The 22,483-nt window shown below is 41.3% G+C and overlaps 2 protein-coding genes across 2 annotated transcripts in view; both read right to left on the bottom strand.

Moving 5' to 3' along the window:
- LOC306921270 (extracellular calcium-sensing receptor-like) overlaps nucleotides 1–22,483 on the bottom strand; it is a gene marked incomplete at both ends in the record, with an annotated part of 291,036 nt that overhangs the window by 180,464 nt on the left and 88,089 nt on the right. The window lies entirely within an intron of this gene.
- Nucleotides 1,828–20,562, bottom strand: mnd1 (meiotic nuclear divisions 1 homolog). Its single transcript, XM_079499182.1, has 8 exons — nucleotides 20,384–20,562; nucleotides 18,171–18,236; nucleotides 17,667–17,724; nucleotides 12,954–13,102; nucleotides 11,714–11,788; nucleotides 11,119–11,233; nucleotides 6,112–6,156; nucleotides 1,828–4,545 (listed from the first exon to the last, which is right to left on the bottom strand). Exons 1-8 carry the CDS (start codon nucleotides 20,384–20,386, stop codon nucleotides 4,439–4,441), a joined length of 618 nt encoding a protein of 205 aa, XP_079355308.1. The 5' UTR covers nucleotides 20,387–20,562; the 3' UTR covers nucleotides 1,828–4,438.

Below are 22,483 nucleotides of genomic sequence, written 5' to 3'. Positions count from 1 at the left end.
AAGTAGCATGTGACAGTTTTGCACAAAAACACTCCTTGGGCTAAAAACGGCCATAGCCACTTGCCCAAAATGTGCTGACCTCATCACATTTGTGCTGACCTCATCACATTTGTGATGATGGCTATGACCGTTTTTAGCCCAAGGAGTATTATTTGTGCAAAACTAATGCTTGGAATGGATTCAGAATCATGAAAACCCCCTAGTTTGACATGCTACTTAAAGCATAAGGAAAGTTTGACATTTTTGACATTTATGCCTTATACAGGATGTTAATGGGAGGGTCACAAGAAACCCCTATAAAAAAAATTGCTCAATACTGACAGCCGGTCAGCAAGTGGATTCATGAATGTATGTATTATATAGACAATATTTTAGGCCAATAAAAAAAGACTACCAAATTCCCCACCTGTCCACCTCGGCTGCCGGACTAAGACAAAAACGTTACTGTATTCCCTCAGTAAGCTCATTGACTGGACAAAAATACATCACATCATCACAACCTATCGTATTGTCTACTTCAGTTTTCTGGATCAGGCCCACTTGAAAATCGTGGCCCACCCATTTGACTGCCTAATGATGAAGTAACTGGTAGGCAGGTTTCTAAAGTCTCCACAGTCCTTCTCCGAGTATAAAATCGTACCATGAGTATTCGTGAGGAGTGAGGACCAATATGAAGATACTGTAGGTTGAAAATGACTGAAGTTATCCTTTAATGTCATATCATTAAAATCATGTTTCTTCCAATTATTGGAGGGGTTGACTTTGGAATCACTGTTCTGGTTTGAACTAAAAATATCCAGAAGGCTTGACAGCCAGAAACAGTCATTGTGAACGTGTCGTGGCAACAATACAACAATAGACCTTGTGGTTTGTGTGGGATTTTTTTGTTGTTGTTCATCTTCATTGTGAATGTGATGCACATTGCACATAGTGCGCAACTGCGCACACACATGCATGCACGCGCGCACACACACACACACACACACACACACACACACACACACACACACACACACACACACACACACACTCTTAGTGCGAACCCTTCTGCAGCATTCCACCGGCAGCAGCAGAAAAATGCAAAGGTATTGGCTTACATGTTTTGCCTGGCCTGCGTTGGCTCAACTCTGGCAGTTTGAATATACATATCTATTGTTGCTGTCGGGCAGAAACCTTGTATCTCTGTTTTAAGGTTTTTCATAAATCAATGCCATACTTCGTCACTGTACAGTGACACACAAAAGTTGCAGAAATCTACAAGCTCACAATGTGTCACGTTGTGAGCTTGCAGATCAGCTATATTTGCTCATTTTGAAAAACAGAAAACAAAAGAAGAAAAACAGAGGTGAAAGTCTGTTTGTTTTTTCTTAGTTTGTGTTCAGGTTATTCTTTTCCTGAAAAGGTATAGTTTTGGACATACAAGGTTTCCACACAACAGTGACTATAATAATATATTAACACAATTTCTGGCAGAAACATCTTATCTCCACATTCTAACTATTTGTGTTCTTTTGTAAATTAACGCCCTAAGCCTACTTGATCATACAAAAAAGCCGAAAATAGAAGATCTACAAGCTCAAAACACAACACGAAGCGACGCGTTTCGAGCTTGTAGTTCTGCTACTTTTGAATTAGAATCCTGAAAAGTACGTTTTGTACATGTGAGGTTTCCACCCGCCAGAGACGATATAATGACAATGTTTTAACAAAGACAAGTAAAATCGGATCTATTGTTGTAACTAGAGAGAACGCTGCATAATATCACACCCCATGCAAGCTCAGAGAAAACTCCATGTTCAAAATTATATAGAAGGTAAGTTTATTCACAACAAAAATAAATAAAAAAAACTGAGCAAAACAAGGCTCTTTCCCAAATGCCGTGAAACCACACCGTATAAAGGGGACATGCATGGACTGTTTACAGCTCTCTAAACATAGGCCTACACTAAACATATCCACCGTAGGGCCTGGACAATATTTAACTGGCACTTCTATTTGTGGCTTCTATTCAATTTCTAAGCCCTGTCTCCTCTGCTCTTCGCTCCATTGTCAAGCCTAAGGGTCCGCGTCCACACAAAGCCTTGTATGAGCGGAGCAGTGATTGAGATATCATTGCTGTCGGGCAGAAACCTCTTATAGGCCATATTCTTTTTTTTGTAAATGAATGCCATACTTGATCATACTACAGTGTCACACAAAAGTAGCTGATCTGCAAGCTCGAAATGTGGCACAAAGTGACGTGTTTTGAGCTTGTAGATCTGCTGCTTTTGCTACTTTTAAATTTGAATCCTGTCCACCCGACAGATATGATGATGTCCTGAGTGTTTATTGACGCCTGCAAACGTTCAAACCCATCAGTCATCGCACCAATCGAATGTCCTCTACGTTATTAGTAGATTTGCGTTAATAGTAAATATGGACTTGAAGGAAGAAGGCATTGTCGTTTTGATGTCAATACATCATCAGGGGGATTTACATCGAAAACGTTGCCACATACTTTATGCCTGCACCCTGCGCCTTCTTCCTTCATAACTACTGGTCCCTCTGCTTCCATTTGGTTCCATTTGTACACTCTCAGTGTTAGGATTTTTTTAAATATAATGAAATTGGTGTCCAATAGAGAAAACATTTTTTTATATCAAACTGGGGGTCCTTGAAATGAAAACGTTTGAGAACAGCCTCAGTAAACAGACACTTCACAACATGGTTGCGGAAAACGATTCAGCGTCAGGTCATAAATGACCGGCTTGTAAGACACAATCAGCAGGACCAAATGGCCTGCGCTGTTCTCTCCAGAAGTTAAACTATTGTCTGCTTGAAGTGCCCTGGGCTATGCGGCAAAAAACAAGGAGCATCTTCACAATACAAATGCACGGCAGAAAGGCACTGGCAGCTGAAAAGTGATTTCGTGGATTTGGTGTGTCGAGTGCCGATAATATCCAACCGACAGGCTCACAAAGCGTTGCAATCCGTGGTACGTTGTGAGCTTGTAGCTCTGCTATTCTCGGCACGAGACGCCGTCATGTGACGAAGACTGAATCAAGCTTTAACCACTTAAACCCCTGTAGTCTTACGAGAACTGGACTTGAGTTACAACCATACTGCTGTTTAGTTTCAGGGGTGGATGGTGAGGATAGATGTAGTTACACTTGGTGCACTTCTGGTTCTAGTTGCACTTTATATTTAAATGTAATAATCTGTATCTGTTGTTGTTGTTTGTATGTCTTACTGTTTACTGTATTGTGTTTTTTAGAGCTTGAATTATCTGCTGTAAAATGAATTGCCCAGCTTGGAACATATAAATAAACGATCTACAAGCTCACAATGCATCGCAACACATTTGTGAGCTTGTAGATCTGCTATTTGCCGTTTGCTGATAAAGAGGAGGGCCCATCAGACCAGGTGGAACAGCAGTAGCAGATGCAGACATGAACAATCACACCAGAATAACCATCTGTTATACCCATCCGTGTTCAACCACACATGATCACTGGTGGCTTCATTTGTGTGTGTGCGCGCACGCACGCGTGTGTGTGTGTGTGCGTATGTGTCTCTCTAGGTTGACATTTCCGTCACCAGCTCAGTGATCTCAGTTTTCAGCCAAACAGGTGTCTCAAAAGTCACACACACACACACACACACACACACACACACACACACACAGTAAGTCCAGCCATCTCAAAAGTCACGCAGCGTTTGTGTAACCCCCCCCCCCCCCCCCAATTCCAAGCACACACACCTGACCCACAGTTAGCCCAGCCACCGTCTCCAGTTCCTCATGTGACACACACACACACACACACACACACACACACACACACACACACACACACACACACACACACACACACACACACACACACACACACACACACACACACACACACACACACACACACACACACACACACACACACACACACACACACACAAGGAGATTGAATGGCATATAGCAGTGTTTTTCTTTTTTAAGTTCAGTCAATCAAAAACAAAAACGGCCAAACATTGGCTCCATACAAAAAACCTATCGTTGTTGCTGTTGGGCAGAAACCTTGTATCTCCATATTTAAATTTCAATGAATGGCCTACTTTGTAATACAATAGTGTTTGTTAGTGTGTGCGTGTTACATAAATATTTAACCAAAGAAAAAGTATTAACAAGAGCTTGTGACAAGGTTTTCAAAAAAAAGTGATGATATTCAAAAACAGCAACACTAGCCGATCTACAAGCTACAGGGCATTGCCATTCATTTATGAAGAAAAAAATATATACATAAAAAAACATGAACATTTATGTATGTAGTTACGAGGTTTCTGCGCGACAGCGTTGTAATAATACTTAAGAGCACATGAGAACGTACAACAACAGTTGGGTTCCCTTGGTCTCTGAAGGATGATCGCCTCAGCGCAGACTGTACACCCAAAAGGTCAGAGGTCGTCAGTCCATGTAATCAAAGTCCTCGGGGATCCCGAAGGCCTTGTCCAGGCGGCTGTCATCGAAGGAGAACTTCCTCTTGGCCCACGACTTGATGGCAAACACGTTGTCTTGGAAGAGAAAGGACAAAACAGAATAGAAGGTTTATGAGGTTTAACTGATCATAGCCTACTTGGGGGATCGGATTACATTTATAATAACCAGTGAGGAACAAAGTACTCAATCCCAGAGTTCTGGGCCGGGCCGAGCCTTGGGCTCAATGGGAAAGAAATAAGGTTTTTTGTTTTGTTTTTTATTATAATAAAAATTAAGTCTGTTTGTGTATGAAGATGGCGATGACTGGCGTTTATTTTTTTATTCTGTGATCGAACCCAGCCCTACCCGTCCCAACCCAACGTTTTCGTGCCAGGCTGGGCATAAAAAGATATGCCAATTAGTTGGGCCGGGATGAGCCTCGGGCCTGCCCAGTTAGGGCCCAGTTAGGGCCCAGTTAGAGCCGGGCATTCATTTCGGCCCGTTGAGAACCTCTGGTGGAAATATTACTCAACATTACAAGTGAAAGTTGCTCAGTCACATTTGTACTTGACTTAACTGTGTGTGTGTGTGTGTGTGTGTGTGTGTGTAACCCTACGGTTGACAAACGGCAGCTAACAAAAGCCCTGCAGGCCTCCATGTTACCATGCCAACCAACAGGTCATCTCCACACAGTGACCCCGCAGGTCATTTAGGACACACACACACACACACACACACACACACACACACACACACACACACACACACACACACACACACACACACACACACACACACACACACACACACACACACACACACACACACACACACACACACACACACACACACACACACACACACACACACAACTGTGAGCTGTAACAGTACAAGGGGCTTATACAGTATAGAGCTGTACGTTCCTGAGTTAGGGTTGTAGGTCAGAAGGCTATTGAGAGAGAGAGTTATGACACTCTCACAGAGAACTTGTAAATCAATTATATTAACACAATTATAATGGGGGTCTTATATAATGGGGGGAGAGGTCGTCTGCTATCAGAAGGTCAACTGTTCACCCTTGGGGGGGTTCCAGGGGGTCCCCAGCAAAAGTATTTAATACAGCATCACAATCATTTTAACAACTTTATCCATTTATATATTGGCTTTTGTGACGCGCTGTGAACTTGTTACATCTGCTATTTTTTAAATTCTTTGAAAAAATATCGAAACGGTTTGGACATTTTCAATAATAACTTTTTTCTTAAATTTGAGCTATTTAGGATGGGTAAATGCAGAGCACACCTTTGACATTTCACATAATGTGCAAATGTACAGTGGCAAGAAAGTACCCCAAGGGGGTAGGGAACAAATTACTGATTGAATCAATATACAATCATATATGGCCAAAACTGACTTGAAATGTATTTGGAATTTGCTTTGGTGGCTACAAAGGTTAAGCTTAGGTATACTGTATCATAATTATGTTAAGATTAAGATTAGGGTAAGAGATCGGTGAATGAATGTGGCAATGTGTGTGTGTGTGTGTGTGTGTGTGTGTGTGTGTGAGTGTGTGCGCAAGTTTGTGTGTGTGTGTGTGTGTGTGTGTGTGTGTGTGCATGTGTGATGTTACATTGGATGAGTATTTAGGGGAGTTGACTCACCTGTCCACCTGGTCACTGCGTCTTTCGCCACCATGTTGGACTTCTCTGTAAGACATGATGAGGTTTATCAGTGGCTTGTATTATTTTATTGTTAACAATGTAAAGGTCTTTACACACCAGGAGTAACAAATAAACAATACAAAACAAAACAATGAAAACATATGTCTCTTCCATACAGGTTGACTACAGATGCAAATTAGCTCTGGTGCATTGCCCCTTTGTCACATTTAATATACAAATAAATTATTCAAATTTTACATTAAAATCTAATCAAGTGAAATCAAATGGTGTGGTTTTATCACTGCTTAATATTCAAGACCGCAAATGTGACAAAAAACATATAATACAAATAGTCAAATACAGTTAGTTACATCCAGTGGCATTAAGAGTGCCTTTAATAGTTTTCTGAATGACAATTTGTTTAGTGTGTGTTATGTGAGATGGTTAGTGAGTTCCAGGTCATTATTGAATGGATAGCTAACTGTACTTATGACTCATAAGTATATGAGGTTTGTTTCGGAGCTGTCATTCCTAGCATAATAATGTCTATAATCTATGCAAATAAGGCAAGTCAAATATGATTTGAAGATATATTTTCACCATACAGTGTGCCTGAACATTAGCAACAGAGGCACAGTGTTTTACATGTTATGCAAAAGTTGCAAATTCAAAATTCAAATGACAGAAGATCTAAGTACAACACTATAACAACAAGTCAGGACAGGAGGTGAGTTTTTTGTGATGTCACTGAGATGTACTTCATAATGTTACTGATCACATGACCCCACATTTCCACAACTCTAAGGTATATTAATGACATAGTAAAATGTTGAAAATGAGTGGTATTCCCCTCTAAGTGGTTAATCAGACTAATCGATTTAGTCTACGTGTTGATATATAAGGCATAAAAGTATGTAGAACCTGATTAATCCACTAGCCTAGTCTACATGAGCAAGATTAAGTGGGTTATTGTTCCTAAATATCGTTTCCGATATATTATTATTAATATATGTTTTTCAATAAATTGCCCAAGCCCTAAGACACATGATGGGTGTGATTGCATTTGGTATGGGTAGCATATTGTTGATACATTTTGTCGGTTTGCGTTGTAATTCTAACCCAATATCAGACACTGTAGAGTGAAGACATTACATTACAAACAACATGAACATCCCCTGTTCTAGCCTCACTTCATTGGCTCTCTGTCAATTTTAGAATTAATTTTAAGGTTCTTTTATTTGCTTTCAAATCTTTAAATGGGCTAGCTCCGGTGTACCTCACTGAGCTCCTGGCCTTATATCCCACCCAGGGCTCTCAGGTCGGCTGACCAGTCACTATTAACTGTCCTTACAACCAACAAAAGGACTAGTGGTGTCCGTTCTTTTGCTGCAGCCATCCCTGAACTCTGGAACAACCTACCTCTCCCCATCTGATCTGCCCAGTCCATTGAGGTTTTCAAATCTCTACTGAAAACAAAAAACAAACAAAAATACATCGCATGGATGCACCTGGGACGTATCCTCAGTGATGTATCCCACGGTCATCTGGGTTTCGGGTCTCGCAACATCATACACCTCACTCAGGTGACACAGCCGGGGTGATCAAGTCCCGACTTACGTCCCAGTAGCTACCCTCGATCAGTCCCATTAGGTAAAAACCAGGGCCACACAATCCGTTCCTCCTGAACTACTCTGCCGGGACTGGGAGGTACCATTCTGGCGCGTGGAAGGACTAGGCTCTGTGGGTTGACTCCTGTCCGGGCCCCTCCTACGTCTCACCAGGTCCACTCCTGCTCTCACCAGGTCCAGCCCCTGTGCATTGCACCAGACTCTCAGCACCAGGCACTTTTTTTAATTTTTTTTATTCAGGAATGGTGGATTTTTGAGCCGCAATGGTTCCGCAGGCTCCGCTTGAGGCTTGAATGGCCTTCCTAAAGGCCTCACCGTGGGTTTGTTGGGCTTCTTCCTCACGGAAGACACAGGCTGCGGCGCCAACCCATACTGCTCCCGGGTGCCGTCTACATTCCGGCTGCCACCCGTCCCTCCGGTGGAGAGCCCTTTTCTCTTTGACATTGAATTGCACCTGATCATCTTATTTTAATGATGTCCTTATTTGCTTGTGTTTGTAATGATGTTCTTTTTGTCTGTGCGCAGAAGGGCGCTGGTGATGCTATGCTGGTTTCAGCCTGTACAGCACTTTGGTAAGCTTCTGTCGTTTTAAATGTGCTATATAAATAAAGTTTGATTTGATTTGATTACAATGTATATTCATATTTTCAGAATTTAGTTAAAGCAGAGCCTATAGTTTGAGTAACAGCCATCTGTTCCATTTAATACCATGTTCATATACATCAGGTGGCTAGTGAAGGTGTCCAATAGTTCAAGATATAAAGTCAAGTCAAGAACATTTTGACATACGCAAGTAAAAGTGCAGTATTTGATTAAAAGTACAAATCTACTTCCCACCACTGAATGTTACAGAGTTATAAAACAGAGGTCTGGTTCTGAGTGGAGCCAGAAGGACAGACAGGCCAAAGCATGAATCAATCTGATGCAGCAAGTTTGAAAAAGACAAACGGACTCTGTTTTTTGACAGCGGAAATTGTAATCTGATGCTACGATAAACAGACAGGTACACAAAACAATGAAGGAACAATAACAAACAAGCCAGTAAAATTGCGTTGATGGACAATGTGTTTTAGTAAAATATTTACCCTGCCATCTCTGTTTTGGGCACACTTTAAAAAAAAATCTGAAAAATTTAAAAAATAGTTAAAAAGGCCAGATTGAAGTGTCTCTGTAGATTGTATAAATATTGAAGCAATGAAATGTATTAAGAGGAACTTCATCTGGCCTTAATGTGAAATATTAATACAAATGTTAAATAATACATGAAATTGGAAATTCCTGCCTTCTGCTTTCTTATATTCTCTGTCGGGTGGAAACTGTTACCTCATATGTCCAAAACTGTAAAAAAGTAACAGCAAAAGGAGCAGATCTACAAGCTCATGCATCACTTTGCAGCAGCTGATTTAGAATGCATTTGTAGAATCAGCTTCAGGTCTGGGTTAGGAAGTTACCCGAGAACCAAGATTCATAATTTGAGAAGAGAATAGACTGATTGTGTGATTTGACTGATTGGCTTGTGACTGATTCGAAACTAGATAAAGTGCCCCTCGGGCACAGGTCTCCACCAGGGCAGGTCTAGTTGTGGCCTCCTGGTGGCGCTATAATAGGCCATTGTGAAAGGGGTGCCATTTCTTCTTACGCCATGGATGGCAATTGAATGATTTGAGGCATTTTGTTGCAAAAATCCACCTGTTGGTGGCGCTATAATAGGCCAATGTGAAGGGTGGGATATATTCCTCAGCCTAGTAGGAAAGTCTGTGAAAGATTTCACGTAAATTGCACACTGCGTTCATGATTTGATGCTTTTTGTTACAAACGGGCCAATCCTGCAAAATTTGAAAGCCAATGTTAGCCAATTAGGTTGGAATATGAAATATGGGACGATTTGTGAGATGTTTGGACAGAATCTGGAGGAGTAATATCCAAAAATGTGTTTTTCAAAAGTCGGCCTCCTGGTGGCGCTATAACGGGCCGTTCTGGAAAACAGAGGTTCATCGTTGGCATCCAGGGAGTGTGTGTGCAAAATTTCGCACAGACTGGGTTAACGGTGCCGGAGACTAGCTGGTAACAGACGGACGGACACTCTCTCTCTCACTCACTCACTCACTCACTCACTCACTCACTCACTCACTCACTCACTCACTCACTCACTCACTCACTCACTCACACTCACACACACACACACACACACACACACACACACACACACAACATACTCTCTCCCCATGCCTTCGGCCTGGTGGAGACAATCATTTGCTTCAAATAAGCCCTTTTGGGGTCGTAGATGCCAACATTACCGTTTTTATGCGAGAACTTTAACTCAGATTAAGCCAACAGAAAGCCAACACGGATTCGGTGGCTATTGTCACACTGAACTGGGTCACATTTGAGAGAGTTATCTTCTTCATAAATGTGTATTTCATCAGTAAAAGACCTGCAACCCTGCAAAGTCTAAATTCAACCATATTTCAACATTACATTTTGATTTCACGGCAGGAAAAGACTAGCTTGTTTTGGAATCAAACGGCTGAAAATGAAACCCAAGAGTATAGCTGAACAGCTGTTGAAGTGATCAGCTTGGACCCTGAGCACTGAAAAACCTCAGTGTTCGTTTAACCCCCAGGGCACACCAATGAACCCATAAGGGCTATGCTTTTTGCACTCCATTAAACACAGAGGTTATTGCTGTACCCATCCACTTACAAACTCTGCCCCCAGAAGGGCTGGCCAACGTTGAAGTGCTCAGCCCTACTGGTCAGAGCTGGGACTGCAGCTCTGCAGAAACCCCGTACAGCTGGCGTTTAACATTGAGCACTTCCGCATTTTGGACACCAAATGTTGGTGTCCAAATCGAAAAAATGCGGAAGTAGACCGTTCTTCCGGGTGCTTCAAAACGCCACTGAGCAACTTCCATCGAAAATAATAGCAGGGGGCGGGGCAGTCGCCCTCTATCCATTATAACTCTATGGGGCCACACTTCAAAATCTGTGTTGGCAACCCACCCATAAGTAGAACTAACGTAGTATAATTTACATTGCTCTGTATCAAAATGAAAACTACTTTTACAACATAAAACGACCATTTAACCTGTGAAGACCAGGAAAAGTCCTGACAATGTCTATTTCTACTAATTCTGTAGAAATAATTCTGTGAAATGTCCGTCCACAATATGATACGGGAGAGTCACTGGTCAAAATGAACCATTACAAATTATAATAAAAATAATATATAAGTGTATATTTATATAAAATCTGATCTGAAATATTGCCACAAATATTCAGCAATTCGAATTTTCATTGGCACATTACAATAAATAATTACCTCAGTTAACCACTTAAACAAAGCGTATAATTACGCTTTAACAACTCTAATTACTCACTGATCTCCTCCACCACCTCAGGGTCACACTCTTTGTATTTCTCCAACTCGGTCTTCAACTGAGCTTGTTCTTCTCTGAGAGCCTGCAACTCCTTCTGTAGATGCTCCCGCTCAGCCTACACTCACACACATACAGAAAGACACACGCACACCATGTGAAAGAAGTTAGTGCCTTTAAAATATGAACTGTAATGAATCTCTTCAGCCTCACAATAAACACGTATGAATCCTCACTTCCTCACAGATTTTCAATTCCAGTCAGATACAGTTGGAGGCCATCGATATTGTCCTTTTCTTTTTGCTGAGGTTTGCGTGATCTGCGCAAAACCCCTTTTGGTGTTTTAAACATTATGTTATAATTTAGCTATTGAAAAATAGCAGATCTACAAGCTCATAGCGCGCCACCGAGTGGCGCGCTACGAGCTTGTAGATCTGCTATTTTTGAAAAGTCGTGAAAATATTTATTTCAGAAAACTGGAGGATTTAGAAGGATTTTTTTAAATTTTGAGGTCAGGCCTAAATGGGTCAAATGATAAGGGACAATATCGGTGGCACCCAACTGTATTTCCTCTCCCTACATGTGTGTGCGTTCTTACGGTGTCTTGGCGTCCTGTCTTGGCCTTCTCCACAGCTTGTTGCAGAACAGTTTTCTTCTGCTTGGTGTCAGAGTGCTGCAGAATGACAGAGTCATGATTAACCCATGAAGCTTCAATCACGTGTCCAGTCCCTATGCATTAGCCTGGCTAATAAGCCAGACCGAATCAGCCGTTGCCAAAAAAAAAATTGCCTGCCGGCGGATTACGGTCTGGAGAGGCTCAATTGTACGCCCATTTCCTACACCAGAGAACTGGTGTGGCCAATCGGGACACGGTATACAATATGGGCGGGCTTTGGTACAGTGACGTTCAATGCTTGAGACCTTTGACTGACAGTAGCTCTGACCAATTGCGTCAAAGAGAAAATGTTTGAACCCGCCCCCGGGAAACAAGATCCATACACAGCATCTCCAGACTCAAATACCACACGACAGTGTGATTTGAGTCTGGCTTATTAGCCAGGCTACCTATGCATGGGCATGTCATTGTATAGGCAAACGTTTTTCCAATTTCTGTCTCTTTACAACTTTTTTTTTATTTTGCTAACCAAAAATAGCAAAAATAGCAGATCTACAAGCTGACAATGTGTTATAGCTATTTTTTACATCTGTAAAAACACTGTAATACGACGTATGTCATGAAAACCAAAATAATTAATTATGTAGAACGCTGCAGCACGCCTGGTCTTCAACCAGCCATATCTTGGTCACTCGTTCTCGTGTTTTTGTGAATTGGGTTTGTTTTCTTGATCACAATGTTAAGAATGTCATTTAGAATAGCATGTTATCCAGACAGAAACTATAGGATATCCACATTGTTTATGTGGATATCCTATGGTTTCAATGACACTAGGTTCTTGGTTGATCCTAGATCTCTCTGCATTCTATGCAAGTGATTATTTATTGTAAGTCGCTCTAAATAAGAGCATTTGCTAAATGTCTAAATTGTATTTTAGTCACCTAATATAATTCCTGTCCTCAAAATTCAAGTTAACATAGTTTAACTCCTTAAACACCTTGAGTAGTAGAATCTCCAAACCCTACCCCTCCTTTCTCTGTAAATAATACCTTTTTTTTTTTACCAATATGTATTGTATTTGCATTGTATATATTGATGTATTACATCTTACTGATGAATTAAGTACAATGGCCCACAATGGAAACAAGCTCTTTGAACATAACCTTTGACAGTACTAGCTGTTAATAATCGTGTAAATAAAGTATTCAATCAAAGCAAAGACCTGTTTTTGCAGCTCTTCCAGCTTGCGTTTGCGCGCATGCAGCGCCTTACTGGGGAAGGCCCAGTAGTAGTTGGACGTCCCCACTCTCTCACAGTCCACCATGTTGTCATCCACCAGGCTCTGGAGAACATCCTTCACTGACATGGGAGCTGGGAGACACAACCATCAAGTTTACACGCACGCACACACACAGAGGCCAATGGCAGCCTACATTAGCCATTGGTTTATTGTCTCTGTCGGGTGGAAATCTCATACAGTATGTCCAAAACTGTAACTTTTCAGGATTCAAATTCCAAAGTAGCAAAAGTAGCTGATCGACAACCCCAAACGTTTTGAGCTTGCAGATCTGCTACTTTTGATGCTTTTGTGTGATGCTGTAGTATCAAGCAGGGCATTGATTTATGTTTAAGTGGAATGGAAATAAGGTTTTAAGAGGAGTTCTCGATTCTTTGATTAAGTCAAAACCAGTACTCAACAGAATACATCATCTGAGAGGAAATAATTGACAGAACATTCATTGCATGTTTTATGTATGTCCTGTTTTCCAGTGAGCTTCACCGAGTTCCAGAGAGGCTGTGTCTGGTATCAGACCCCAGGGGACCAGTCCCTAAGTGGGTGTACAATACAACATGCTTACAGTAGCACCATCTGTTGGGAGGAGAGGGATTACATCTGACCGGAGATTTGTTTCATTCATTGCTTTTCTACTTGTCACGGTCAAGAAACCCCACAAATTGATGTGTATTCGGCTGCGGACCGTCATATGAAAATATTTGGTGGCCAGGGAGGAACCCCCATAAGAGAGGATGTGTCAACATTTGTCGAAGATAATAATAACCAATCTACAAGCTAGATTGGCTATTTAAGTAGCTGAAAAATGCCCCCCTAAGAATTCATCAAATTATTGGTTTAGGAATGCGACAAAAACAAGACACTTCACCTCAAACTACTGTAGATAAAAAATTAAAAAACTCCCTGGATCTGGACCTCCTCTGAAAATCCATGTTTGTACCCAAGCCAAGATGAATCACCTCGAAAACATTGTGCCCAAAAATGGAGCCGCTAACATCTGTGCAAAGCCTGTGATCCTGTGATCCCATCAGCGTACAGTCGTACACTGACCATTAGTTGCTGAAGGGTGGAAAACTCTTATCTCCATATTCTAACTTTTTGTTTTTTCGGCCTACTTGATCACATTACAATGTTACATGAAAGCATCAAAAGTAGCAGATCTACCAGATTGAAACGCAGAGCGAAGCGATAATCTTTGAGCTTGCAGATCTGCTACATTTTCATTTGAATCCTAAAAAGTAAAAATGTTTGGACTTACAGTATGAGTTTTCAGAAGTATTATTGGAATAGCCGAGGTATGACATAGGCCTAATTGGTTAATGCATGTTTTGTAGCATGCAAAGAAACGTCAAATAATTGTAGTGGAGTAAAAAGAAAGCGAGTACAATATGTATGCATGTTATGAGATGAGATGTTGAAAAATGGAAATACTCATAGTAAATGAAATGGTACCTCACAATAGTGCATACCGTCAGAACATTACTTGAGAAAATGTACTTAGTTTCTTTCCTCCTGTGCTGGTTATGTATTCACTATTTATCGGAACATTTGGATCATGTTGTATCAGAGAAATGACTAAAGACTAAAATACAAAAACAAAGCAAGAAATCTTTGCCTCTCTCTCTCACTTTCCCTCTCTCTGTCTGTCTCTATCCCTCTCTCTCTCTCTCCACCCGCCCACCCCCTCAGTCCTGCTATACACAGCCCAGATCAGTGGGAGTGGGGGTACTGTGGTCTCACTAACTACATCATCACGTTCCAGTCGAGGGCTTTAAACATCAATGCTGTCCAACAGAAACCTTGTATCTCCAAAACAAATGATACTTTTCAGAACTTGGGAAAAAGATTGTGTGTTCCAAAGGATCTAATGTATGGCTCTTGTTAATACCTTGTTATTGGTTAGAAATGTATATATAATATATTTAAAAAAATACTAATAATAGAAAACAGCCGATCTACAAGCCCACAACGGGTCACATCTCGGCTATTTTCGCAACTTTTGCACGACACTCTCAACGAAGTAGGGCAGTGGTTCTCAAAGTGGGCTCTGGGCGGGGACCCCCAGGGGTCCTTGGGGGGGTTCCAGGAAGTCCCCAAGGACCCAGGAAGTCCCCAGCAAAATGTGTTAATACAGCATCACACTCATTTTAACCGCTTTATCCATTTATATATGTTGACTATTCAAAAATAACAGTATATCTGTTATTTTTCAACATTTTTGAAAAGTCTCGAAACTGTTTTGGAAGATTGTGAATAATTGGTTTCCAACACAAATCTTCTTTTCTGGTTGTCCCTGGCACAAAACACTTTCAGGTGTGTGTGTGTGTGTGTGTGGGGGGGGTTATCCGAAGCCAAATACATATACATTTTACGGGTCCTTGGCACGGAAACGTTTGAGAACCAGTGAAGTACGGCAATAATTTATAAAAAAAAAATATAAAGTAGTTGAAAAGTTGAAAGATGGAGATACGAGGTTTCCCCCCAGCAACAGTGAGGAACATGTGTTTTTAATAAGAGGCACACGGAGGACGGAGCGCACACACACACACACACACACACACACACACACACACACACACACACACACACACACACACACACACACACACACACACACACACACACACACACACACACACACACACACACACACACACACACACACACACACACACACAGCAGCCGTTGTGCTGGTATTGGTGGTGGGGGCCCGGGGGTCTCGCTCCTCCTCTGTGGTACAGCATGTTTTTGTGTGGAGCTTTCCTTCGTTAAAATGTATGTGAGCGTCCATTGTGCATAATGGCGGCAAATATTTAGTATTTACCATCATTTAATGCAGCAAGTTGTTGTTCTCAAAGTTGTGGTCCGGGCCAGGGACCCCCAGGGGTCCTTTGAGAGGGTTCCGAGGGGGGTCTCCCCCCAAAGAAATGTAATAATATGCCAGCAATCAAAATAAGTTTAATCACTTTAACTCTCGTTTGTACTTCAGCTATTCAACAATAGCTGATCTGCAAGCTCACAACGCGTCGAATCGCGATGCGTTCGACGCGTTGATAGAGCTTGATAGTGACGACCATGCAGACTTTATGCAAAGGTTATAATGTCATTTAGATAGCATGTTATTTAGACAGATGCTAGGTTAATTTGTTTGACTGGTATTTAATGTACAGAATGTCATTTAGATATATCGCTAGCTTCTTGGTTTACCTATTCTAGTTTCTTGAGGCAACAATTTACAAATTAGGCATTTTGCAGACGCTCTTAATCCAGAGCGATTTACAGTAAGCAAGAACAAAACATGGTAATACATCAAATGAGGCACTACACTGTGGGCTCCATTTTCGTCACCGCTAAACCCCTTATCCCTAAACTTCTTTGCCTTTTTTTACTATTTTGCTAAACATTTTTGAATAGTTAAAATGGCCAGTCGACAAGCTCACAACGTGTCAATGTAGATCGGCTAGTTGAACTATTCAAAAATGTTTGGCAAAATAGTAAAAAAGGCAAATAAGTTTAGGGATTAAGGGTTTAGCGCTGACGAAAATGGAGCCCTGTATCTCTACAGTCTATGTATGTGTTTATCTTGCTTACTTTAAATATATATATATTTTTAATAATTTCAAAAACCTTTACACACGTTCTCATATGGGTGTCCCTGACAGAAAATCTTTTCAGATGGGGGTCCGCAGCCAAATACATTTTGAGGTCCTTGACAGGTACACCATGTTTTTGTGTGGATATTTCCTTCAGCAGTTCTCAAACATGAATTTTGTCTGTGACAAAAAAAAGTCTGTTCAAGCTTACATTTGTTCAAGCTGATTTTCTAATAATAGCAGATCTACAAGCTCGCAATGCATCGCAATGCCAAGCTTCTTGGCTAATTTCCCCCCCCAGACTTTGGAAGATGGGGTTCAAGCGGTTCAATATGATCACGAATTATAAATTCAACTGAATGAGTTTCCGGTTTCTTTCTACTAAATAAATATGCACATCATGTCTAACCTCATGAGCATACTTGCCTATGTGTACCTGCCAATGTGTTACCACTTTTTGTAACTTTTTTAACCTCTTGTAGTACAGTAACTTTTATAGTAAAACTATAAAAAGATGGAGCTTTGTACAAAAACTAATTTCATCCACTATTTTACACCTGTAAATCTGTCAGACTCACAGACCCAAACATCCCCCAGCAAGGCCAGCATATTGAGATAAAGTCTGCAGGAAAGACCATGTTCACTCTAAAACAAAGGAACCAGTTGGTGCTTGGCCCAGGTTACGTACTGTAGCAACGTTGCAGACGTGTCCCCATAATGGTTCTAACAGCAGCACACGTACAGGGAAAATGGAGCAGAACTCCTGGACGCTAGTAGATATGGCAAATATTAAGTACTGTACTGAGAATTAACCCAGTAATGTGTGTACCATGTACTGTAACAGTACGATGTCACAAGTTTGATCCTTACTCAAGATCTCTCTGTGTGTGTGTGTGTGTGTGTGTGTGCGTGCGTGCGTGCGTGCGTGCGTGCGTGCGTGCGTGCGTGCGTGCGTGCGTGCGTGCGTGCGTGCGTGCGTGCGTGCGTGCGTGCGTGCGTGCATGCGTGCGTGCGTGCGTGCAATCGGTTCTACAGAATCAATACTCACTTATTCCTTTTGACTTGGGGGCAATTTTCTCAATGTCCTTCAGCTGGAATACATCCTTCTACAGAGGATGGAAGGAAAGGTGAAGGAAGGAAGGAAGAAAGGATGGAAGGAAGGAAGGAATAATTGACTAATAGTGGGTTGGATAAGGGGTTCGAAATCGATAAAAAATGTATTGTCGTCATCCCTACTATGTTAACCCATTAAGACCTGAGTCCGATAAAAAGTCTTCTAAATCCCAACAGTTTTGAAAAACGTATGTTGCTATATGGTGCTCAAACTTTTTCATGTCAAGGAACCGCGGACCAGGGACCCCCAGAAGCAAAAATCAGATTTCAAAATGTTCGCAAAAATATATACATTCAAGATTTGCACAGTTTCACGATTTTTGATAAATATATAAATAAATAAATATTTGTAAATAGTATATATTATATATGTATAAATTATGGCTAAAATAAAAAATTACACAGATGCTTTTCCAGTTTTAAATGGGTTAAAACACACCGTCTCAAAGAAGATCTCCATCATTCGACTCCTCTTCTCCTCCAGACTCAGTCCTTTCTTCTTCGACTAGAAAACACACACACACACACACACACACACACACACACACACACACACACACACACACACACACACACACACACACACACACACACACACACACACACACACACTTTACAACATGAGCTCTCAAATTCTCATCATCATCATCATTTTTCGAGATCATGGATTCCACAATGCTACGCCAGACTTCCCGGTCCTTCATTGCCACCCCCAGTTCCGAATTCTAGATTAGAAGATATGGGGAGTTAAAATACTTTCTTCATTGATCTGAATAGAGGGTATGCGTGACATCATTGTACCCGTAAGTTATGCGGGAACGGCGACTGAGTGGCAAAAAACAACTTTCTGACCTTGACCAGCGACAGCCCATACATCCAAACAGAAACGTCCTATCTGATTGCATTAAACAACGTTAAACTCACTTTGCCACTCACTTTATGCATGCGCATACCCTCTATCAACTGATGTCTTTATTGATTGTGAAATAAACACAATAACATACATTTAAGTGATCTAACCCACCATAATCAAAAGGATCCATGGCGGTTGCTAGTATGCGGTGTGTGTGAGGTCAGGTAGTGTGGTGCTGGTGAGTGATGCCTGCCACTCAAAGGGCTGGTGTGTATGAGGTCATGTAGTGTGGTGCTGGTGTGTATGAGGTCATGCAGTGTGGTGCTGGTGTGTATGAGGTCATGTAGTGTGGTGCTGGTGAGTATGAGGTCATGTAGTGTGGTGCTGGTGAGTATGAGGTCAAGTAGTGTGGTGCTGGTGAGTATGAGGTCATGTAGTGTGGTGCTGGTGAGTATGAGGTCATGTAGTGTGGTGCTGGTGAGTATGAGGTCATGTAGTGTGGTGCTGGTGTGTATGAGGTCATGTAGTGTGGTGCTGGTGAGTATGAGGTCATGTAGTGTGGTGCTGGTGTGTATGAGGTCATGTAGTGTGGTGCTGGTGAGTATGAGGTCATGTAGTGTGGTGCTGGTGAGTATGAGGTCATGTAGTGTGGTGCTGGTGTGTATGAGGGCATGTAGTGTGGTGCTGGTGACAGTGTGTATGAGGTCATGTAGTGTGGTGCTGCTGAGTATGAGGTCATGTAGTGTGGTGCTGGTGAGTATGAGGTCAAGTAGTGTGGTGCTGGTGAGTATGAGGTCATGTAGTGTGATGCTGGTGTGTATGAGGTCATGTAGTGTGGTGCTGGTGACAGTGTGTATGAGGTCATGTAGTGTGGTGCTGGTGACAGTGTGTATGAGGTCATGTAGTGTGGTGCTGCTGAGTATGAGGTCATGTAGTGTGGTGCTGGTGAGTATGAGGTCAAGTAGTGTGGTGCTGGTGAGTATGAGGTCATGTAGTGTGATGCTGGTGTGTATGAGGTCATGTAGTGTGGTGCTGGTGACAGTGTGTATGAGGTCATGTAGTGTGGTGCTGGTGACAGTGTGTATGAGGTCATGTAGTGTGGTGCTGGTGACAGTGTGTATGAGGTCATGTAGTGTGGTGCTGGTGACAGTGTGTATGAGGTCATGTAGTGTGGTGCTGGTGAGTCAGTGATGCCTGCCACTCAAAGGGCTGAGGGGATACTGTAGGATGATAGGATAGTGTACAGACTGCAATATCAATACAAAAGCAGCCAAGAAAAAATACCTAGGGCCTAGGCTATACCTATATATAGCTCAGTCCAAATACACTATTTTAAACAAAGAACACAGAAAAGATCATATGAAGCAGTGCCAGTGAGACAAATGATGCATGTGTGTAGGCCTACATACAATTCATTATATATCACTTTAGGATAGAGTAGACAGTATGCTATAGAACTAAAATATGGACTTAATAGACATGGGTATAATAGACATCTATAGATAGATGGATATTATTATATTATTATGTATCTATGAACTAAATATGATCTCTAAACATGATATTGCATTAGAATAAATGCTGCTACATGGCAGTTTAGCTGAACCTGATCATTGTTAGCCTAATTCTTTACACGTACATAATGTTTTACATTTAAAGCAGGTTCGCTGTTGACAGTTGCACTGAAAGGAACCTCCTCTCATTCCCTTCGCTCTCAACGAATTAACAACGCCTGGCCCATATTGTACACGAAGTAATGGGAGCTATTATTGCCTTTTATTTGTTCTCACTGCACTTACCATTATTACGGTACTATACGTTGTCCTCTCAAACTATGCCACCAATGTTCAGACTTATTCAGCAGTTATTAAACAGTGACTGTCAACTATATTATTGTAATAGTTCTATGCTGTCAGTGTCAACAGTGTTTACATTATTATTTTCATGTTCAGATTCAGAATCATCACAGGAAACGGATGGTGACTGAATTTCCCGCGGAGCACTTAGCAGTGTTTCCGTCAAAGATGGTGGAGACGTTAAAGGATAATCAACTGTCAAAGACATTCTCTTGTCTTGGTAGTTAGTTGGTACACAAATAAGCAGTTAGTGGTGGAAGAAACTAAACTAAAGTACTCAAATGTTTTACTTAAATTAGTCTGTGGTTGATACCCCAAATCCACAACAATGTCACTACACTGAGACCTGGCTACCTCACATTGATTAATCTGTGCACCATCTTTGATGTGACTCATTTTCACGATGCTCTGATGCCCCCTGCTGTCTGCTGTTAGAAACTGCATCTAATACTTTATGATATCCAGAGAGAAAGAGGGAAAGTCTGTGTTCCCACTAGTGGTGATGTTGGAATTAGACTCCAGTTAAGTTCTGTAATACTGTGGCCTATTCATAAAATCGTTCAGTACATGACAATATAAGTATATAACCATGTCACAGCAAAGCATATAAATCAGTGGTTTTCAAACCTTTCATGTCAAGTAGGCTACCTCCAAAATAATATGTAGGCCTATAGAGGGTATGCGCATGCATACAGTGAATGGCAGATCGAGTGGCAAATCGAGTGGCAAAGTGAGTGACAAAGTGAGTTTAATGTTGATTAAAGTCATTTAATGTAATCAAATGACTTTTCTGTTTGGATGTATGGGCTGTCAAGGCCAGAAAGAAGTTTTTTGCCACTCAGTAGGCATTTCCACATAACTTCCTGGTATGATGATGAATGTCACGCGCATACCCTCTATTGGACCCCCAGGGGTGACCCTCAAGGATCCCTGGGGGGGTCCCCGGACCCCACTTTGAGGACTGCTGACATACAGCACAATATAGGCTACCGGTATACATGGTACTGTAGGCCTACAGTGAGTACACTGTAATGTATGCAGCTGGGTATTTCCTTCACTTCAACCTGAGGTTATTGATGATAGACACTTTTATGATAAACACTTAAAAGATCATTAATGGAAAAGTCAAAACAAAAGTTTCAGTCGCCTTTATAGCCTACTGTAGGCCGACTGAAACGATGTTATGATGACATTCATGTTGTTATCAGTTCCAAAACTGCAGTGTCGTTTATAAAGCGTGTGAGAAGTAGCATTTTTGTTTCAGTCAGGATAGCAGCACAAACACAGTAGTATTTCCTATGGGCACTTTAATTCCATTTGGCATCACAGATATTAACATGACACAGGAAATCAGGAAAACATGACACAGGAAAACAGCAGAAATGTGATAGAAATGTGAACACAGTGGACGACTGGATTCATAAGGAAACGGTGTAACAACACAAACAAATCAAACAAATGAAGGTCAATGTCAATGATTAGAAAAGAAGAAACTCGACTGTTCAACTAATTATTGTCAGGCAGAAACCCTGTATCTCCATTTTTCAGATTTTTAGGTTTTTTCATAAACTACTTTGTCATACACGGTGTGACACAAAAGTAGCAAAAAGTTGCGAGCTTGTAGATCAGTATTGTTTTGTTTTTTTACATTTTACATTTTCTTTCTAAAGTTAAGTTGAATTAGAGTGAGAGAGGTTACGTCTGTGGGTTTTTAAAAATATTCAAAAACTAAAAGTGAGAGCTTGTGACTTACAATAATAACTACATTAGATCCACGGGAACAAATGTTATTATTTTTCGTGAAAAGTCACAGTTTTGGACATACAAGGTTTCCAGCTTGACGCTATTTAACTACATCTGTTAGCAAACTACTGTAACAAAACATGACCTCAGTGTTCAGCTGGAGATAATATTCTAGTTCACTATTTGAATTTGTTCCGTTGAGGGGCCTTCAAAAAACATTTCAGGCCAAGGATCCCTCATAGCCGTGAGTGAACGATTAAGCAGGGACCCCTGCTACATTATTGTATAAAAAATAATTAT

The sequence above is a fragment of the Electrona antarctica genome (genome assembly GCF_951216825.1).
Source record: "Electrona antarctica genome assembly, chromosome: 4".
NCBI lineage: Eukaryota > Metazoa > Chordata > Actinopteri > Myctophiformes > Myctophidae > Electrona > Electrona antarctica.
This window is presented reverse-complemented; position numbering and strand designations above follow the sequence as displayed.